Source organism: Typopeltis vanoorti, chromosome 18 (assembly GCF_054136105.1).
Source record: "Typopeltis vanoorti isolate ZY-2024b chromosome 18, IOZ_Tvanoo_1.0, whole genome shotgun sequence".
In the NCBI taxonomy this organism is placed as follows: Eukaryota; Metazoa; Arthropoda; class Arachnida; order Uropygi; family Thelyphonidae; genus Typopeltis; species Typopeltis vanoorti.
In genome coordinates this window covers 104573560-104597378 of record NC_143566.1, presented here as the reverse complement: position 1 = coordinate 104597378, position 23819 = coordinate 104573560, and the positions used below count along the sequence as shown (strand labels likewise).

At 36.3% G+C, this 23819-nt stretch overlaps 1 protein-coding gene across 1 annotated transcript in view; it reads right to left on the bottom strand.

The window, feature by feature from the left end:
- The window catches only part of LOC150097018 (anoctamin-10-like), a 155530-nt gene that overhangs the window by 56903 nt on the left and 74808 nt on the right, over positions 1-23819 (bottom strand). Inside the window, exons 5-6 of the mRNA XM_090408111.1 lie at positions 14309-14461; positions 6790-7136 (exon numbers count right to left, since the gene is read on the bottom strand). Of these exons, the coding sequence (XP_090264237.1) occupies positions 6790-7136; positions 14309-14461 (500 nt within the window). The remainder of the gene's footprint in view (positions 1-6789; positions 7137-14308; positions 14462-23819) is intronic.

Genomic DNA, 23819 nt, shown 5'->3' with positions numbered 1-23819 from the left:
CTATCTGTCATAAAGTGAAAATCTTATCCTAACATCCTTTATTTGGACTTAATCTAGCTTGTTCTTCACCAAGCTTCTCTTCCACAATCCTTTTTAGCCTTTTCTCAAGTATACTTGCATATATCTTACAAGGAACACTCAGTAGAGAAATACCTCTATAATTTTCATATTCAGTTTCATTCCATTTTTATATATGGGTAGTATGACAGCTCTACGCCAATCATCAGGAATTTGTCCCTCTGTACAGGCCTTCTGAACTATGCAGTGCAGCCACTGTAAGACTTTCATACCTCCATACTTCAGCATTTCTGGTCGAATATCATCTACTCCTGCTGCCTTTCTACATTTCAGGCTTTTGATGGCTTCTTCCACTTCAAGTATGGATATGTATTCCTGACTGCATCCTATTGAGTGTTTTTTTTACCCACTGTGCTATCACTGCTTGTTTCATTTAGCAATTTTTCAAAGTAATGACTCCATACTTTAAGGTCATCTTTTTCTCCTCGCTAATTCCTTTAACAGCACTCTTTCCTCCATTTCTGAGGTTCTTCAACAACCTCCAGAATATCTTGCAACCTTCTTAATATTTATTTCCTATGTTCTTACCAAGTCCTCCCATGACTTTTGTTTAGGTAGTTTTACACAGTGTTTAGCTTTTTTACATTTGTCTCTGTATTCTCTAAGAGCACAAGCCGACTTATTTGCCAGGAACTTTTGATAAGCTTTCTTCTTTTCTTTCACTGCCTCTTTAACTTCCTGTCTCCACCATGCAATTCTTATTTTCCTATCCTTACAGACAACTTCACCAAATGCCTCTTTGGCTGAATCAAGCAGTCAAGGCTTGCCACTGAATCTCTAAGGTTTGGTTCCTGTTCTCAAATTCTTTCATTTCTTCTTCAATCATGTTTGTGTATTTTAATCTACAGTTCACATCACAGAGCTTCTTAACTTTTATTTGCTTTATAACTTTCTTACATGTTCTTCTTTTTGATATGAATTTCAATTTTATCCTGCTCAAGACTAAATGGTGATCACTTCCAATTTCAAATCCTTTGTACACTCTGGTGTCCTGCACCAGGGAGAAAACATCACTATCAACAATAACATAGTCAATGAGACTTTTCTTATTCCTTGCTTCTTCTCTCCATGTGAATTTGTGCACATTTTTATGTTGGAACATGGTGTTAGTAATAACCAGTCCATGTCCTGAGCAGAAATCCAACAGGTATTTGCCATTATTATTATTAGCTTTGCTCTTTTCTCCAAATTTTCCCCAAATATTTTTGTATGTCTGACAATTATTTATTACTCTGCTATTTAGATCCCCAACAAGGATCAACTTTTCCTTTTTAATTGTGTCAGTTGCCTTCTCTAAAGCCTCAAAAAATTCCTCCACTTCTACCTTAGTAGCACCTTCTGTGGGACTGTAGGCACAAATAAGTCTCATTATCCAGTTCCCCATTCTGATATTTGCCTATATCACTCTACTTGAGATTGCCTGCCATTCAAGAAGATTAGCCTCGTATTTAGTGTTGAATACTATGGCTACTCCTTATTTTCCTTGATTGTCATTGCCTGAATATAACATTTTGTATTTATTGCTCAGAAAGATCTCACCAATTTTTGTCTTTTTTGTTTCAGTCAACCCTATTATGTCAATCTGGTACTTATCAAATTCCTCAGCTAGCTCCATTTCTTTGCCATTCAGGCTTCTGATGTTGATAGTACCGATCTTGAACTCTGGCGATGTTGAGTAGGGGTGGGGTTTCAGGATTTGTTCCAGTAACTAACTTTTTGCTGTTTGCCCTGGTTCCCTGACAAAAATAATGGGGCCCTTGTTTAACTGGGTGACTCCCCAGCTGGCATGAAATTCAGTCGGCTAAATCCCAAATTGCCAGCCCATCATTGTTCGTTCAGTATCCAGGTAGATACCTAACAGGGTGCACCATGAGAAGGCGAGGACTGGATATTAGGTCAGAAGCCCTGATTGGTTCTTGCCTTTAAAGGCTATGTGGAGGTCTCCTCTCAGTTATACAGCTTTGACCCTTAAGCACCAAAATACTTTATTCTCTCCACTGCTTACTGACAAGTTTTAATTTTTATTTTTTGGCAGGGACCAAGTTTGGTCACTTATATGTCATTGTGGACAATATAACAGAATTCAACAGTTTCCTTTTAAGAGATGAAACAATTGCCTTTTGGTCCAGTAATTACTCCATATTTTGGTTACTCTGGACCATATTCTTGTTGATGGATATTATTGTTGATGGATATTATTTGTCTCTGATAAGCATACACTGGCATGTATTTAATATGTTGAGCTATTAGTCATGATTTTGGTTCTTGTAAAATTCCTTTCATGTTTGAGGTAAGAGAGGAAAGACATCCTCACCAGTCTAGACATGATTTCTTTGTTTACCAGCATCGCTGTGGACAAAGTTCTAGAGTTCATTCACAATCTGTTCCCTCCTGATAAGGAAATAATTCATTTTAACTGCCAAGTATATCAACCTGAAATTTATAGGTCCTTAAATTCATTTAGGAAGGAAAGCTAGAAGTGCAAGGCAAAATACTAACAATGAATTATTTAAAAATATTGAGAGCCAGGTGATGGTATAAAGGAAGAACATGATATGTGTGAGCTGATTCATTTAATCATCAATTATTATTATTCCTTTATGGGGAGGAATCGACTAAAAAGACTAGAAAATTAGGCAACCTATCTATAGAAGATAAATTTTGAGCTCCAATTTCTTTCCTTAAAATATGGTGTAACTCCAAGATAATTCCTAACTTTGCAAAACTCAAAGAAACCATCAAATCTCCTGGTGCTCATTACATTTATTTCTCTCTATGCCTATCTCTGGTGGGTAATCAACTTTAAGTGGCTAAGCATGCTCTTGTCTTTTATATTCATCTCATCATTGATCTACAAGAGATGATGACCTGCATTTGAGATCCTCAATTAATAAATACAGTTTAAACCATTTCAAAATGCTCCCTCCATCATTCATTTAACAAACACAAGTGATAATGAAGACTAGATTGAAAATTTAACAATTTGTGATCTAATCATCACTTGTGCTTAGCAGGTTTGTGTCGTCACTTGCTAAGCCTCATTTGTTACCAGATGAAAAGGATTAACCAATATCTTAGGCCATCTACTAACACAGAATGAAATTCTTGTTCTATCAATTGGACATGATTTTGCTATAGTTCCCAAAAAATACCATATTTGGATTTCCTTCACAACAATGATTCTAACAAACTTCATCTAGAAGTCATCTCTGTACTATTGAAAACCAAACTTCCTACTTGTAACATTTCTTCAGCAGAAATTAAAACAATCCCTAGGACACTACAACCACTCACCATTACTAAAGATGACAAAGAGAAAGCTACCATTGTTATGGTTTCTACTGAACATAAAAGAAAAATCTCTCCTACTACATGACATGTACTTATTAGGAAAATGACCACAACCCTGCAAATAACCAACTAAAAAACTAAATTTACTGCTTGACAAAGTCCCATTCTTAACAGATACCAAACATAAACAAGGTCTACTTTGCTTGCTCCTCTTGTACAACTATTTGCTCAGCACTCCATCAACATACATGTACACATGCCAGATCTAGATGAATCATTGAACATTAGTTCAATGGATAAGCCTCTCCCCATAGCCATTTACTAAGCTACCATTGATACTGGCACTGTTTATTATTGGTTAGTTATTCATATTTTGCAAACAATAAATAGCTTCCACTTCCTGATAAGTGTTTTTTCTAAATTATGTCCATCATAATGCAAATAAGCATGTCTAGAAATTATAGGGTTGCATGTAATTTGCTCCAACCCAGCAACTTAATGGACACACACATATAATGTTACAACTGTAAATTATTAGTAATTTATTTTTCTCTAATGAAAGTATTTCTATTCAGACCTGTTCTTTCCCTTTTTTATATCTTTCAGTCATTCTTGCATGGCTCACCTCATTAATGTTAGTTCACATATTTACACCATTTGGTAATTTAAATATACCAACCAAATATAGGATTCTCTTTAATTAATAATAATAAATTTAGTTTAATCCTTTATCCAAGTGTAAGCAAACAAAGTTTGAGCCTGAAAATATCTTGAAGACTGAGGTAAGGTGGTACATCCCTTGGCAAGTCGTAGCAAAGGTGGATCAAGTTCTCATCACTCCTTGTCTCAGTATCTCCCATAATGCAAAACACATCTCCTTGTGGACATGTATACTGCTATGCATTAAGGGAAGGGTCACTACCCAGATCGGTTTCGACCTTTATTTTGGTCTCGTCAGTGGGAGGCAGACCCAGAGTGGTGATACCAAGTCAGAAGCAATGGAAAGGTCATATTTACCTATACGAGTTAACAACTGGTGTACCATCTTATTATTATCCTTTCTTTTAGGCTTACACGGTGATCCGAATGCATTTTTGAAAATTATGGAGACAACTACCGTGTTTGAATAAAAACTTTAGTTTAATATAACTAAAATCTATATTCGACGTCTCGACCTTTATGTCAAGGTGTTTTTATTTTATTTATTTATTTTTTTTTTTCACCAGAGGTCAGGCCAACAATTGTGGTAGTGGTTGGTCAGTGTCTTTAGCGAACCAGTTTGATTGTAGTATAGCTTGTTTCCTGTGTATATTTGTACGCTGCAGAAGATGACCTTGATCCATACCAACTGGCTGGAATGATGTTAATGGAATGATGTTAATATATATATATATATATATTAGACAACACTAATAATAGGACTCTAGCGTTGATGTATAATTTTTTATACATCATATAAAATAATTTAATTTAATTTTTTATTATTTTTTTTTTTATTTTTTTTCACCAGAGGTCAGGCCAACAACTGTGGTAGCGGTTGGTCAGTGTCATTAGCGAACCAGTTTGATTGTAGTATAGCTTGTTTCCTGTGTATATTTGTACGCTCCAGAAGATGACCTTGACATAAAGGTCGAAATGTCGAATATAGATTTTAGTTATATTAAACTAAAGTTTTTATTCAAACACGGTAGTTGTCTCCATAATTTTCAAAAATGCATCTTATTATTAAATTTGTTTGCTTACACTTGGATAAAGGATTAAACTAAATTTATTATAGTCTAACCAAGTGCAAAATAAACTTCCAACATCTTTCTCTAAATTCAGAGTAATTTAATAATAAGGTGGTACACCAGTTGTTAACTCGTATAGGTAAATATGACCTCTCCATTGCTTCTGACTTTGTATCATCACTCTAGGTCTACCTCCACACTGACGAGACCTCAATAAAGGTCGAAACTGGTCTGGGTAGTGGCCATTCCCTTAATGCATATCAGGATACATGTCTGCAAGGAGATGTGCTTTGCATTATGGGAGATACTGAGACAAGGAGTGATGAGAGCTTGATCCACTTTTGCTACGAGTTGCCAAGGGATGTACCACTTTACCTCAGTGCTGAAGATATTTTCAGGCTCAAACTTTGTTTGCTTACACTTGGATAAAGGATTAAACTAAATTTATTATAGTCTAACCAAGTGCAAAATAAACTTTCTTAATCAATAGTTTCTAATTTTTCCTGGTCCCCCATCTCCTACAGTTTTGGTTTCAATCAAAGAATGCTTCAAGATTTATGGAGTGTCCACTGATATGCAAACAGGAAGAATGAGTGAACATCTCATGTCTCATTGCAAGGTCAAGGACAGTACAAGAAGTTTCATCCAAACCTGATGTGAATGTGTTAATTACATCATGCAGCATCAAAATAAAACACAGAGAAAACATTCTCTCATGATAGTCAACAACAGTATCACTATGTGAGTGGAAAAAGAGACGTAAGTAAGTAATAATTTGTTGAATATCTAATCAAATTACTATGTACTTTATATGTAAAATATATCACAATTTCATACTTATTTTCATTCCCTCTTAGATATTATTATTACCAGAAACCTCTAGAGAGTCAGGGATTTGTTGAGAAAGGCTACTTATCACCACACCAGCTGTCATACTTTTTCTTGAATTCATTAACACAACCTGTACTCAGCACCACCAAAGGCAAGCCATTTCAATCACATACCATTCTATGAGAGAAAACTTTAGTTCTTCTCACTCCTTTTTTGACTGCATTCACTTAGATAATTTATTTTACATAAGCAAATGGTAGTATAACATTAAAATCATGCTTCCATATAGATTCAAATAAATGTCTTGCATTTGGATACAAAACATGTATTCAGGTAAGTCAAATATGAAACAACGAATTTTTGCTCATTCATTGCAAAGTACTGTGAGAGAGAGAGGCGAGAGGCTTAAATTCTCTGTATAATACATGTTGTATTGAGAATTTAATAGCTTGGCAGTAATTAGTATTCTTTATTAAAAATAAAAAAAAAAGTAAAAAAAAATGTGACAGGGGAAACAGTACTAAACAGAAAAGTATAGGAATAGGTGAAAAATAAAGTCTCTGCCTAAACTAGGAAGCTTGGCAAGTAGGATCAAAGTAGTGATATTTTCCAGAAAATGACAAAACTAAAATTAATTTTGATTATTACAACGAATCATTTAATTCATTAAAAAAAGTTATATTTTAAATATGACAGAAATCATTGTTAAATATTATGAAAAATAACTATACATGAACACTAGTCATTTTGTGCAATTTGAAAGAAAGCAGAAAGAAATGGATGGCAAGGGCATTCATTTCTCCTGTTGTTTGGAGGGAGAAATTCAAGGTCACTGCAAATTTTCGTAATTTAAACTTACTTTAAAATATTTCCTATATGCTGGATAAACAGGAATCGAATTTCCAGTAATTGGATCTGTTCCTAAAGATTTTCCTCGAAATGTTGGATGCAACGTAGGAAGATTCACACTTTTTAAAGTTCCCCAGTTGTAAGCAATAATATTGGATTTCCTTTTCCATCCCTCTAAGAACAAAGTCACCCATATTAAATTGAATACAGCAAAAAAAGCATATGCATGTGTGAAGCTTGTTGGCAGTGCAGACTGAATAACACCACCCACAGCAGGTGGAAGTAAAGCCCAAGTGTAATATCCAAGGAAGGCAAAATAAAATGCAATAGCTTCACCAAAGTAACACCTGATACTTTCTGCAAAGAAAAAGAAATAAAAATTACATCTCATTTACATAAATAAATAAATTTCGTGTGATGATACAGCATCCCCCCCCCCCCACTTTTTTTTTTTTTTTTTTTTACAGGAGTTCACTGTACCATCTAGTCCCCCTAAATTTTATCCGGGCTCCGGAACCGACATAGGTTGACGAATCAAACCTACGGCTGGGTCAGTATTCCTGGCTATAATCCGTGTGTGTCCTCGGACCGGTTTGCCTGCTTGCGGGATGAAAAACACCAGATAAACTGGCAGAATAAACCCTGCTGTCCACGCCCAGACCGGCTAACTTGGCTATGGCTGAGGAAGATCCTTGAGCTCCTCACGTCGTTGACGGGAATCGAACCTAGGACACTCCTTCCCCAGGCATATGGTTGCGAAGTGCAAAGCCACTAGGCTAACCGTGCGGAAAATATTAAATTAAGAAATAAATCAAAATTAAATTAGGCTGGTCAAATATAAGCATTACAGAATGGCAAACTTAGAAAATTTTTTTGCAGTTATGATGTGGGTATCCTAACTATACCAGACAAATGATGCTAAAAAAGAACGAATTCTGCATTTTGATTTGGTATTTAATAAAAAAAAATCATTCGAACTCTATTGCTTCATCAAACAATGCTTAAGGGTCTGTAAAATCTCTTAGTGAAATAAAGAAAATTTTTTTACCTATATCGATTTTACATAGATCATAAAATATATAAAATTAGAAGTGTATATAACCTGCTTTAATGTATTAAACTTTCTATTATATTTTGAAAATAACTACAAGTGTATATAACTAAAAGGATTAGACAGGATTATACTAGTGAGCTGGAGATGAACAATAATCTCTAAGGTCACTGAAATATAGGAGTTTTGCCACCAAGATCTAAAGTAAGCATAGGTGACAACAATGCGCTTCCTGAAAATCCGAGAAGTTTGGATGGTAAGACAAGCGACATTGAATGATATAAAAGGCCATGATTAGCAGGCAAAAAGGGGCTTTTTTTCTAATTTTTTTGAGTCTTGGAAGCAGGGAGACCCTAGAGGAGCCGTCTGGGAGATCTTGGGAAGTTTGCTGGTAGGTAACCCCAGTGCAAGGGGGAGTCAGGAGAGGCAGCATTCAAAAGAATCAGCATGCACATCGATCGGTAGTTTCGTTGAAGAACATCTTGAAAGGTTCCTTTGAATACAGCCTCATTTACATAAAAATATTAAACTTTAAATATTAAATATAAATAAAATTAAATATATATATAAAATATTAAAAATATTAACGGCAATGTTAGGAACTGCTACAACCGGAGCAGTTCCTAACATTGTTGAAGAACCATTTTACTTTTCCAAGGGAGAGATGATAGCCGTTGAATAGTGCCCGATCGCAGTCATTTCGCAGGAATAAGGAAGGAGCCAGCAGAACTCACCCATACCCCTTGAAAACCCTAGGACTTTACAAGATACTGAGAGCCAGTAAGTAGATTGCTCTATGTTAATGTCCAAGATTGTTTGTGTAGATAATCGATGCTAGTCAAGTTTAATCAATTGTATGTAGCAAAGAAGTTAGAGAGCTGAGCGTTACTCTGTATGTGCATAAATGAATGGTATAAGTTTGTATATTGCTCATGTTAACTAACGCATAGAAAGTGTTACATATAATTTGTCTTAATTTTTATAATATTGAATGCATGACTTTGTGGGCCAAGAATCTTTCACGTGATAAATAAGTTGAGTGTGAGATTTCTTTGTTTAATGTCTCAAGAGATTAGTTTTACTTCATAAATGGTGATTCAGACATGGGATATGCTCAATGCTGTTTGTAAAATATTTGTCTTAGTTAAAATAAACATGTTTAGTTTTGTAAATAGCTTGCCTGATCTTTGTTGACCAATGCACTGTCTCAGAAAAATTAATCGGACCTGTGTGACCAAGGTAAAGTAACCGCCACGACTGTACAATTCAGAATTGCTTGAGATTAATGAACAAAGGGCTCTTATATGTGCTTGGTAGCTAAAATTCTCATATTTGTAAAGAATATAAAATTTACATAGTCCTTGATGGTGCAGTCATTAAATAATATAAATTTTTCAAGGACTACTAAACACGAGCATTAGCAATCTAAATTGAGGATTTGCCCTTAACCAGAGGTTTTTTTCCCTTATTTTACGACCCTAGGGTATATCTTTCAACGTATAAGAGTATACCTTACAATGTTGAGGGGGGAGGAGTAAAGTAAGTTAAGCGAATTAAAAGCAGACTAAGGTCAAGTAATAGTATCAGACGTGAGTTTTAAGATTAGAACATTTTAGGCAAAGATAGAGGTTACCGTCTCCGAAGGAATTTAACTTAAACTCAAGTAGACACAGATATCAATGTGGGGGGGGGTATAAAAGATGAGAGCAACTAGAAAACAAAGACAACTACTAAAGGTGCAGTTCGACTTTGACTTAATAAAAAATAATATTTAAAAATATCTACAGTTTGTGTGGAAAGGGATAGCTTAGCTAAAGCTCACCAGCATATTTCTGATATGCCTATATTAGAAAACATATTTTAAAATCTCTCTCTCTCTCCCTCTAAAATTGTTTTTCCAAAACTATATATTCTTATTTATTCAATCTGATTGCTTTTCTACAAATTGGCCAATATTACATTTATTAAAATTTATTCCAAGTCCAAGACTTGGAATAAATTTTAATAAATTTATTCCAACCAGGGACCACAAGAGTTTATAAATTCATTTCCTGAACATAAAGCACAATGACCCTATCATTAGTAGATAAACATATCTATCCCATGCACTTATGTTCCAATTTTTCAGATTTTCTTTAATATACATTTTAAATAATGCTTTAAACAGTGGGTCCCAAACTTTTTGGCTTACTGCCGCGTTTTCCAAAAAAAATTTATTCAACACCTCCCCTGGAAATCACTTTCTAAGACCTGACCAGCTCTACCCGATACATATAAAAGAAAATCGGATCAGCAGTTCTTGAGTTTTAAGCAAACAAACAGATAGATACAGAAACAAATTTGTGTTTTTTTTATGTATCTAATAGACATTTTTGAAGTTTGGAAATAAGACAACTTAGAACTGAAATTTTAAAATTATTTATTGAAATCAACAAAAGAAACATAAGTGCATGTAAACATAGGAAAGTTGAAAATTTAATAACACTATTAAAATTAAGAAAACAAACATAAATTGCACATAAAATAATAAATAACGATCAGTAAATATTAAAAACAATCCTAATGAGAAGGATGAGCATGGTGTGCTGCTATCACCAATCAGCTATCTGCAGTCAGTTTCTTTTTTTAGTTAAAAGATTTGCATATTCCACTAAAAATGATGACGGAAATGTGATTAAAACTTTTTTACTACAGCTCACAATCCAGGATAATTATGAGCATCTATTTTTGCAACCAGAATTGTTGGTACCTGTTTTTGAATTTTAATTTCAATTCCTCATTTGTTGTTACTTCTATCAGTTCTTCTTTAATTGTAAAGATTCTTCGTGTTTGCACTTAAAAACAGGTTCAAAACCCAACTGGGTATTTTCATTTCAAGAATATCTTTAAATCATTGTTTGAAATCATAATGAAGAGCCTCCAAGTGCTGACAATAGCTGAGCATGTCTTCATCACATTTTTTCACTATTGATAGATTTGGAAACTGGCTGAATTCTCCTCATCCTAAGTTTCATTTGTACAGGACAATTTTTGACACAAATGCAGAAATAACAACTTTTATTTTTATTAAATTCAGCTCATTTCCTTTGAGCTGCAGATTTGTTTCATTAAATTTGTTAAACAAGTCGGTCAAATAAGCTATGTCACTTTTGAAATTAATCAAGTTGGCTATTAAAGAATCATCTGTTTTCTAAAAAATGTAGCAATGAGTCAAAGAGTTTATAAAATCGATTCAAACAGGCACCCTCTGATAGTCAACGAACTTCTGTATTTTTTTTTTTTCAGCTAATTCTTGTCTTTTATGCTCTTACTGCTCCCTTACTGAAATTTAACGCTCCCTTTTGCTCACGAGGCCACTACTGCCCCTGGATTATTCCAGCACCCCCAGGGGACTGCCCGCTTTGGGAACCACTGCGTTAAACAAATAATCACAGCCTTGCCTGAAAGTCCTGTGATGTTATTAATATATGAGAACTAGCTTCTTCACAGTTACGGTAATTGTTATTATTTTTTTTTATGTTCTCAACATAAATATATTATCTATAAAGACTAACCAGAATGAAACTCCTTTATTATTTTGGATCTTCTGTTTAATTTTCTATTCTAAATATGCACCTTCACAGACCCAATAAACTAGTTATTGCACTTATTCGCCTATAACTAGAGGATGGAAGGTGCTACACATGGTGATTTTGGTGACAAAAGATAAGTTAATTTGAAAAGTATTTAGCAATAATTAACTCATTCTTTCTGTATTATTATATTTATGAGTGTTTCTTTAATCAAAAGGGTAGCTTGCTTAATTTTTTGTTTTTCAAAGCTTTTATTTTTATTTTGGTGTATGATGTATCATGCATCATGTCACTGATGCATAAAACATGGAAGATGATTTTAATATGCATGATTTTTTCTCACTGCAGCATGTGCAAAATGTATGCACTTCATAGAACAAGAGATTTTAGGAAGAAGAATGAAACTGGAGAGTGGGTTTTGAGAGTGAATACCAGAAGTGTGAGGAGAGCAAGAAGAATGATAGCAGTGAGTTGAAAGACAAAATGCATCTTTCAATCAGATCAAGTGGTTGGAGAAATGCCTGATGGATGGCATGACAAAGAAGCAAAAAGAAAAGGGAGATGAAGGGAAGAGAAAGCAGTGTGAAAGATCAAAAGAGTGAGAATAGAATTCTGCATGGTGATTCAATGATAAGAGGAGGAGTGCTTGAGAAGTGCAATGAAATCATATTTTCCCTGGTGTCAAGATCAAGGATGTTAGTGATACTGCAGGGATGCAGAGAGTAAAGGTGAAAGATATGTTCATTTTAGCTGGTAAAAATGATTTAGCAGGTGATAAGTGTGGTATACAAGAAGATATGAAAGATTTACTAGTACATGCAAAAAAGAAGAGTGAGAAAGTAAAAGTCATGAGCCTCTTACCATGGTGTGAGGTGGGCTAGGAGAGAGAGAGCTATGATTGCGAATGAGTCAGTGTTGTAAATAAAAGAAGAATGCATGTGAAACAATATCTCATCAATGCAGATGGCACATGGGTGGCATGTGCAAAAGAGAATGTTCAACTAAGTGCCCATTTTGCTAAAAGCTACCAATCTGGTATATGCAACATTGAGGTCAATGCAGTCTCTACAATGGAAGAAGAAACTCGAGTGTATGAGGAGGAGGAGGAATCAGAGCTGCTGCATAAACTCAATATGAATTTGGCAATAGGGACTGATGGAATATCAGCACAGATGCCAGAAGAGCATTCAGTTCATCTGGCTGCTCCTTTGCACTTGACTATACAGTTTTAGTCTAAGCAGAGAGAAGATTCCACAGGAGTAGAAAGAATGTATGACAATCCCTTTGCACAAGAGTAGTGTAAATATCAATGTGTTTAACAACCAATTAGCATCTTTGGAATGGTGGCAAAGATTTTGGAAAGTTGGACTGACAGAGAATCTATAATTTGTAATGAATAGCATGGATTTACAAAGGGAAGCTTATGTTTGAGTAATTTGCTACCATTTTATAATGTTATGGTTGAGTTAGAGAAGGGAAATGAATATGCTATGATACTTTTGGATTCTGCTAAAGCTTTTGACAGGATTCAGCATGGAAGGCTGTTGCATAAGTCAGAGGATTATGGGATTGGATTATAAACTAATAATTTGAATAAGAAAATGGCTGAGTGACATATCAAAATGTGGTGTACTCCCAAGATCAGTCTTTGGTCCACTGTTATTCAATCTTTACATTAATGATATTGGGAAGGATTTAACAGGTGACATACAGGAATGCAAATAATATGCAGTACTTGCAGAGTGATTTGAATAAGCTGGAACTGTGGACATGTGAAAATGGCCACCATTTCAGTTTTAGTAAATGTAAAGTTATGCACTCTGGTGTAATGAGATCGAATGGCATATTATATGGATGGGATTATACTAGTAGAAACTAACCGGGCTAAGGATCCTGGAGTTTTAGTACAGGAGGTTCAGGGATCATATAGCAAAAACTGTGAATACAATTCAGAGGACAATGGACACCAACATATAAGAATAAGAGTCATTTTACCTCTTTAGAATATTATGGTCGGGACTATTGTGCACAGATCTGTGCACATCACCTCAGAAGCTCTTGGTTTCTGACGTGATGCAAATACAGTGGAGAGGATGCAAAGGAGAGTTTTAAAGATGAAACTGGGACCATGGAACATAGATCATGAAGAGAGAAATTGAGAATTTGTGGACTGCAGATTCTAGCAGAGGGTCAATATAACAGAGGCCTATAAACTTTTGCAAGAGTTATACAGCAAAGCTCGATAAATTACACTTAACCTAATTTGCCACACACACATACAAAATAATGATATATTCCAATAAATAAATAGGAGTTCCACATTCAAGTCTGCAACTAATCGCCAGCTATCAAAATCTACTTGTTGTGGGCAGTGGGTGAGCGTATATGTCGACCTCTGGTCATAAAGAATACCAATAGATGGAATTTTTCACTTTGTATAGGGTAGATAGATTACATTCAAGGTAGATGAGAATGAATGCAGTCAAGAAAGAAGTCACAGCTAGATTTTTCTCTCAGAGTGGTGTGTGAATGGAATGGCTTGCCTTTGGAGGTAGTGAGTGAAGGTAGTGTGTGAATTCTATTCATGTAGCATGACTCTCGGAGGTTTTTGTAATGCTAATAATATTTCAACATGCAAACTTTTACTAGCTTTCTCTTGGATAAACTAAGGATGAAAACAAGGAAGAATATAATTTATTGTCTTGTTAAGTATAAGATACTTTCCTGTTCAGCAAAAAAAAATTATTACAACTACAGGTAGTCATTTGTAGACCTGCATAGAATCTATACATGGAGCTTTGACAAACCTAATGTAAAGTTCAAAAGACCCATGTGGTCCCTGCTTGCTTTAATGTAAAATATATGGTGCTGTCTCATAATAAATACAAACCATTACAAATACTTACCCAAAGGCTGATTATGAAATGGAAGAGTAAGCCACTTTTTTTCTAGTTGCTCCAGTTCACTGTGATTATGAAGAGGAAATATATAACTAATTATTTTCCAGTACTTTAATACCTGTACTGAAGAAATGAAATTAGATGAGAAAGAATCCAAATCTAAAATGCAAGAAATTAAAATTTCTTTTCTGTTTACTTCTGCACACATTTCAGCATATGAAAGTTAAATCTTAAATTACAAAACAAGGCATTCAAAAAACCCTTACAAAAATGATTTCATTAGCATATAACTTGAAATAAGCAGTTCACAAAATAAATATGCAAAATATTTAAACATTTAATCTTTCAATATTTTTTCAAACAGAAAAACTTCTACAAGTCAGTGCCCTCCACACCTTTCCCATTATCCACTGTGCCATCCTCACAATTTTAGCAACATGCTCTCAAGATTTTAGGTCCTTGTCCACAATCACTCCCAGATCTCTCATCTCCTCTACTTCTTCCTACTATCCCCGCCCCCCCCAACTCTGGATCATCTGCAAATAACTGCATATCACCATTCAGACCTTTCCCAATATCATTTATATACAAATTAAACAGCAGTGTAAAATAAACTCTTGGGGGCTAGTAACTTTCCTCTTCTGAGATATCACTCCTCCATAGACAACTCGTTGATACCTATCAGACAGCCAATCCTCAATCCAGCAAACTAATGTATGGTTCATTCCCATCCGTTCCAATTTAATTACCAACTTCTCATGTGACAATTTATCAAAGGCCTTTTGCAAAATCTAAATATACCACTGTGTATGCAGCACCCTTATCCAATGTATTTGTCAATTTATTATAATAAGTAAGCTGATTGCTAAAACAAGATCCTCCTTTAACAAACCCATGTTAGCCATCAAAGAGTATTTTTCTGTTGTCAAAACAATTTTGAATCTTGGTCCTAACTAACATCTCTGACATTTTAACCACAATGCCAGATACCCAGACTGGCTTATAATTCAAAGCCCTAGTCTTATCACCTCCCTTATGAATCAGAACAATTTTCCCCTCTTTCCACTCTTTTGGAACTTGACACAGTGAACTCATGTTAAAAAGATATGTAAAAGCTGCTAATTCCCTGGAATATTCATTCAAAACACATGGTGAAATAGCATCATGTCCTACAGCCTTATTTACATTAAGTTTATTCAATATTCAATTCCTCATATACCTTCTGCTCACTTACTAACAGTTTTCTCCTCTCCTGCTTTCCAACTACATTCAAGTTCTGAATGATGTCACATTGACAAGAATGAAATACTTTTATAAACTGCTCATGAAATACCTCACTATATCCTCTGCAGCGGTTATCATTCTTCCATTTTCCCCAATCAATACCATCCTTCCACAACCATTTTTTTCTTCTACTGGCCAAATATCTAAAAAATTCCCTAGGATTTTTTTTTAGCTGCATTAGCTAACTGCTGTTCATACTGCACTTTTGCTACCCTTATCAAGTGAGTCGTCTTCCTCACCTGCTCTTTGTACTTCCCATGCAACTGGTTGTTATAACCACTTATCTTGTGCTTTTTCAATAATACCTTCTTCCAGATTGCATACTTTATCTTTCGATTCATCCATTTCATACCTGCTGTATTTACCCTCTTAACCTTTGGAATACATTCCGATATTGCCTCCACCAAAGTTGATATCCCTTCCATCCAGTTCCTCTTTCTAATTTATTGCCGCAAGTTGTTTTCATAATTACCAGCCTTATAATTACACATATATCCTTTTCTAACAACCAGATAGAGTGATCACCTTGTGGTCACTCTCACTAACTGGTGGAAGATTTTACACATCATTTATAATAACATCATCTGATTTCATTTCATTTTTTTTATGGCACAAAGACATCAAATGTCATGCTGTGCAAGGACATGTCACAGCAGTACATATGGTAATTGGTTAGTAGGACAATCACAAACATCCATGCCTTTAGTGGGATTTGAACTCATGTGAAGAGTGAAGTTTGAAATGCTCCACTGCAATTCCAATGGCTTAATGGTGAATAGGGCATAGTCATCTGATGAAATGATCAAATCCAATACCCTTGATCCTCGTGCACCCTCTATTACATATTGCCCAAGATAATTATCTCTCAAAAACTCCAGAAATTCATTTTCTTTGCCCCTAGATGTAGTCTCTTGATTACAGTCTATATTACCATAATTAAACTCACCCATAATGAGCACTTATTTCTTGCTAGCCAGGTAAATTTGCTATACATTTCCTTTTCATCACCTTCCATATTACCAGGTGGTCTATAGCAGCTCCCAACTATATATTTCATCCTGTTCACCTCCATCTCATACCATAATGCTGTCTGGAAAGACAGTAGAAGATCCCATTGTTGACATATTTGTGGAGAAAGTGCAAAACAAGAGTATTCTGTGTTTTTGAAAGAGCTGTTGATAGACAATGGGAAAGGTGTAATATTTTGGTAGTTGACAGAAAGAAAAGCTGCATAGTAGTATGCATGAATGCTATGGTGGTAGTGTTAGTAGTGACATCTGTGGCATGTCGCCTATGATAATATCTAGGGCCAGTAACAGAGAGCTTTTATTCACAAGCCAAATGGTTTTATAGCAGTCTATTCAGTGTAGTACAGATTTGTTCCCAACATGGGCAAAAAATAGTTGGCTATGTGGGTTGGTCTACAGGGATTTTATTTTTTTGTTTATAACAGAGACAGCTGTTGATATCGAAGTGACAAAATGGTTCATTTGCCTTGATGTACAGACTAGGTATAAGTGAAGTCTGAAATGCTCCAGTTGCAATTCCGATGGCTTAATGGTGAATAGGGCATAGTCATCGCAGGGTGCTCTCACTGGCAGAAGCACAGGTTTGGGACCCATAATCAAGTTTAGATCTTATCAATACCCTATACAAACACAGCAAAAAACATCTGCAAGTTTCTCAGTATTGCAAATCTCCAAGCAGTGTCATATTATATGATCCAACAGCAGTTGGATGGCATTTAAGCAAAGCAGCTTTCATTTCTTCTTTAGTGCTGTATTCTTCAGTGACATCATCATCATCAAATTCCTGCAATGTACCCTCAAGGGGTGTACAGGATATGACAGTACTACATGAAAAAATTACATCATTACTAACTTCCTATCTACAATTTTCCTCCAAATCAGTCTGTTACTTGTCAAGACTCCAACATTATCAGATCTTATATTTCTATCGTCTAAGGCACTTTGTACCGTATCAATCCACCTATATCTTGGTCTTCCTCTGGGTCGTTTTCCTGCCAACCTGGCAGAGAACACTTGTTTTGCTAATCTTTCCTCTCCCATTCTATTTAAGTGACCATACCACCTGAGACTAGCTCTGCTAATGCATTCCTGGATGCTGACAATGTCAAGTTCTTTCATAATATCCTCATTTTTAATATGATATTGCCATTGATGCCATCTGTTCACGCCTTTAATCTTTCTCAGGACTCTCATATCTGCAGTCTCTAGTCTTGGGTCAAGTGTTTTACTTCTGACCCAGCTCTCAGATCCATAAGTTAACACTGGTTTGAACACAGTCTTGTATACAGCTAATTTAGTGTTCTGACTAATTTCTCTCTTATTCCATATGAATTTATTCAATTGACTTCCCACCATACCAGCTTTGCTGATTCTGTTGTCTATTTCTATATTTAATTTACCATCTTCAGTAAAAATTGTGCCTAAGTAGCTGAAATGTTTTACTTGTTCCATAGGTTCTCCATTCACAACACAGTTGACATTTTCAATGATTCTGCCTATTTTCATTGTCTTTGTCTTTTTATTGCTCACCTTCATACCATATCTATTACAACAGCTATTCAATTTAGTCAGAGAATCTTGCAGACTTGTAGCAGATTTATTTAGAAGTATAACATCATCCACATAAAGCAAAGAGCTGACATTAACATCTGGAATTTTGATATCAGGTTTAATACCACTTTCCTTCATAATGTGATCCATATAGATAATGAATAACAGAGGGGATAATGTACATCCTTGTCTCACACCAGATTAAACATTAAACCATCTTCCTGTACTTCCTTCAATTCTAACTGCTGACTTACAACTCAAATAAAGACTAAGTATTGCTTGATATAATGCCCCATTGACACCATATAACTGCAGCGTATTGAATAGCTTCTCTCTTGGCACCTTATCATATGCCTTTTCCAAATCGACAAAACTTAAATACAGATCTTTGTTATATTCCCATGCTTTCTCGACTATTTGTCGTAAAGTGAAGATCTGATCCTGACAGCCTCTGTTTGGCCTGAATCCAGCTTGTTCTTCACCAAGCTTTTCTTCCACAATTCTTCTCAACCGTTTTTCAAGTATACTTGCTTAGATTTTGCCAGGAACACTCAGTACTCAGTAGGGAAATACCTCTGTAATTCTCACATTCAGTTTTATTTCCCTTTTTATGTATGGGTACTATGAGAGCTCTACTCCAATCATCGGGAATTCGTCCCTCTGTCCAGGCTTTCTGAACTATGCAGTGCAGCCACTGTGTAAGACTCTTATACCACCATACTTCAGCATTTCTGGTCGAATATTATCTACTCCAGCTGCCTTTCCACATTTCAAGCCTTCGATGGCTTTTTCTACTTCAAGTATGGATATTCCTGCCTGCATGCCTGGTCAGTGTTTTTTACCACTGTTCTGTCATCACTGCTTGTTTCATTTAGCAGTTTTTCAAAGTAATTACTCCATACTTCAAGGATATCTTTTTCTACAGTTTTCATGTCACCTTTATCATCTCTAAATCCTTTTACAGCACTCTTTCCTCCATTCCTAAGCTTCTTCAACAACCTCCAGAATATTTTGCCACCTTCTTGATATTTGTTTTCTATATTCTTGCCAAAGTCCTCCCACGACTTTTGTTTAGCTAGTTTTACACAGTGTTTAGCATTCTTGCATTTGTCTCTATATTCTCTAAGAGCACAAGCTGACTTATTTGACAAGAACTTTTAATATGCTTTCTTCTTTTCCTTTACTGCCACTTTAACTTCCTGTGTCCACCAGGGAGTTCTGATTTTTTTATCCTTACAGACAACCTCACACCACATCTTCAGTGACATTAGAAGAAAAAAGTATTGTTTTCCTGTTTTGCTTTTTGATGTTGCTGATGTTTTAGTAAAAATTTCCCCAAGTGTGTTTGCAATTGCTATTGGATTGGACCATTATGTTCTAGGATGGAGAGCTGGTAGGTGGTGTATTTGTCTTTCATTTTTCAGATGTTTTCACGTAATTTTTTTTTTCTTCTGCTTGTGGGTCTTGTCATAAAAGATGTATATTGGATCCAGGATTCCTTTGGCTCTAACAACAGATGTCATGATTGGGCTCAAACACATTTGAAAACAATTAGGTTTGTTATTCTGAAGTAAATGTAGAAAATAACCCAGGCTTCCTTCTGGGCTTCTTTGGCTGCTGTGCAATTGTCATTCTGCTATGGTTTAGGAAAACATGGAAATGACTAGCTGTCCTTATTAGCAGAATCCAATTCTGCTGAGAACAAGGTGGATCAGTAAGCTTGCTCAATTTTCCACCATAATATCTATGATGTACCACATGGTTGCCTATGCAGAAAGGTAGATATCATGGGAAAGTGATCACTCCCAAATAGGTTGTCATCAGTTTCTCACTTAAACAGTGGAAAAAGGGAGGATGAACAGACAGTAAAGTCAATAGCAGTGAATGCTATTGACTTTACTGTCAATGGAAGAAGGTGTTGCTTCTTGTGTTTAAGAGGCAGAGATCATTGTTATCGAGAATATGCTCAACAACTATTTCTCTGATGGTTGTAAGGGCACTATCCTTACAATCTTACAACAAAAAGAGGAATAAAATTCACACAAGTCCTCCCACTTGGCATGCATGCAAGGTGGTGAAATGGCTGAAGGAAGGATGTTCCACCAGAGATGAAACTTGGATAAGATTGTAATCTAAATTGCCAAGAGGAGCAGTCACCTGCATAGAATACCTGAAAGGAGAACTAGTTAAGAAAAGATCTAGAGTGTTGAATGAGTGAAGAGGATTATCAGGAATTTGGATAGGGAGATGAATGATCTGTTTTAAGTCACTGCTTACAGCAAAAATCTCTATTTCTCTATCAGTTTAGTCAGTGAAATTTGGAGAAGGGAGTCAATTAGAATTGTGACATTGAAATCACCAAGAAAGATGACTTCACTGTTTGGAAATTTTGATTGTATGAAATTGGGTTTTGAAGATAGGAAGTCAAAAAGGTAAGAATGATTTTCAGATACCAAGCTATTTTTATTTTTATTATTATTATTATTATTGTTCCGGGAAACTCCAAGGAGTCGACAGACTCATCGAGGGAGGCCCTAACATCATGTCAAGAACAACTATTCAACATTCACACAGTATCTATCATACCTTGCCTTGAACTCATTCACGGTCGTAGCACCCACAACAGACTCTGGAAGCTTATTCCACTCATTTACCACTCTCCAAGTAAAGAACCTAGCTCTAGCACCCTTGTCAACCACGCTCTTGCCCAGCTTCCATGCATGGCCCCTAGTCCTCCCACCACCAGTCATATTTTCAAAAATATCTTCTGGATCAATCTTATAAAAACCCTTCAGTAATTTGAATGTCTCAATCATATCACCCCTCCTTCGCCTATCGTCCAATTTCTGCAACCCACAAATCTTCAACCTATTCTCATAAGGTTAATTCCACAGACCTGCTATCATCTTGGTCACTCGTCTCTGGACCCTCTCCACTTCCTCCCCATCACGAAGAAACCGTAGTGCCCATAACTGGGCACAGAAGTCCAGATGGGGTCTTATCAAGGCTTGATACAGAGGAACAACAACTTGTTCGTCTCTGCATGTTCAAGTATTTTTCAGAAGCCAAGTGATTTGGTGAGCTGTTTTAGTTACTTTTGCAATGTGCCCCCTAAACTTCAACTCCCTATCCACCAACACTCCCAAATCCCTGGCCTCATCAATCTCCTGGAGTATGGTTCCACCAATGCAATATACTGCTGCTATTCTTTTCACCCCAAAGTGCATAACCTTACACTTTCCCATATTAAATTGACATCCATTTTTCCTAGCCCAGTCCTCCAAACTATCCAAATCATCACGTAAAATTTTGACATCCTGTGCACTCACAATTGCTCTACCCAAGTTTGCATCATCAGCAAACAAATGAACACTTCCTCTCAGATCCTTTCCAATATCATTGATGAACAAATTGAAAAGCAGTGGTCCAAGAACAGAGCCCTGTGGCACTCCACTAGTCACAAGACGTCTTTTAGACTCCACTCCTGAATAAACCACTCTTTGATATCTCTCCTTCAACCACCCTCCTATCCATTTCACCAACCCTATATCTATCCCAATCTGCTCCAGTTTACTGATTAGGGTTCCATGTAGTATCCTATCAAAGGTCCAGTAGTATCACTGTAAACCCATTACCCCTATCCAGTTCAGCCGTCACTGTGTTATAAAACGTGAGCAAGTTACTGAGGCATGATCTACCCTTCACAAAACCATGTTGTCCCCCATACAATATCCCATTTTCATCTATCCAATCCTGTATTCTTTTCTTGACTAATTTCTCTAAGACCTTGACAATGATTCTTGATATGCTAATCGGTCGGTAATTTACAACAGCACACTTGGAACCACCTTTATGCAGTGGAACTATTTTCCCCTCCTTCCACCCGCTCGGGACTAACCCAGACCCGAGACTCAAATTAAACAAAATGGTCAAGGGTACTGACAATTCTTTAGCTGCTTCTCGTACTACACGAGCTGGTATACCAGCCAATCCCACAGATGTATTGACATTGAGGTTATGCAATAGACTACTCACCTCCACTTCATTCACCACAATTCCCGTATAATCTACTGGTTTATTCGTTTCTGCAATGTCACCACCTGGATGATATATTCCTGCAAAGTGCTCACTCAGTAACTCAACTATCTCAACTGATTCAGTTATCTCCCTACCATCGGCATTCTTTAAAATCATTCTGCCATGTACATTTTTCCTTTTACTTGCTACATATCTAAAAAACTGTTTAGGATTCTCTTTAGCCTGCATGGCCAATGTTCTTTCGTAATCCTTTTTTTTTTCTTACCACACTCATCACCCTTCTGGCCTGCGCTTTATACTGTTCGTGTGCCTGCCGGTCACCTTTCTCCTTAAATTCCCTCCATAGTTGTTCCTTTTTTTGCAGCTCAAGCTTAATGGTGTTATTCATCCATTTAACCCCTACTTGATTTATTATTCGGACTCTAGGTATACAGTCAGCCATTGCTTCATGCAAGCACTTCTTAACTACCTCCCATGCACTATCAACTTCTAGTCCTTGCAGTTGTACATGCCATGGCACTGAGCCAATTAAACTCCTAAGCTTGTCATACTTTCCAGCCCAATAATTCCACATGTACCCTGTCTTAATTGAAAATTCTACACCTTTAGCCACCTCCCAAGTCAAGACCCTATGATCACTCTCACCGATTGGTGGCAATGTGGTCATATTTGTTACAGCCAAATCCTCAGATTTAATTACTAAGTCAAGCACTCTCTGACCCCTAGTATTTTCCATTACATGCTGTCGCAGATAGTTATCCCTTAATAACTGCATAAAATCCAATTCCTTCCTCCCGTGTGTCCTCTCCTCACTCCAATCAATGCGACCATAGTTGAAATCTCCCATAATAATCACCCTCCTTCCATTCATTTCTTCTATTTGCTTGTGCATACTGTCACCACCATCTTTTCCATCACCTGGTCTATAGCAGCACCCAATTGTATAATTAGTTCTGCTAGCCACAATCTCACACCAAATGGCCTCAAATGTGCTCTTTTCTCTATCCTGCAATTCAACTGCTATTCTCCTTGGCTGTAGCTCATCAGCTATCGTCAACAGTACTCCTCCCCCCATTTTATTCTCTCTGTCATTCCTGAACACACTATACCCATCTCATTCAATCCCACTAGCTATATCATCTACAGTCAGCCATGTTTCACTAATACCAATAACCTGTGGTCTGGAAGTGCCAACAATGGCCAAAAACTCTTCCTTCTTGTTCCTAATACTCCTAGTATTAGTGTACATGAATTTAAGACCCCCATTAGCCCCAACCCTACCTTGATGCCTTATATTAACTATCCCACTCTGGTTTGTTGTCCTTATTTGCTCTAGCATATTATATTCATTCTTACATTCAACTGCCTCCCTAAGGACTGTATATCTACTTCCCCCCCTTAACAAATCTAGTTTCCCTGAATTTGCACATCCACTACATTCAGCAACACTTTCTCAAGTCTTCTTACACCATAACCATTCAAATGCAAGCCATCCATCTTATATAGATCCTTTCGCCCATCAAACTCACTCCACACGTCCACAAATTCCACACCACTCGTCATACATAACCCACGCATAAAGTCATTCGCAATTATGGCCCTCCTTTTAAACATTT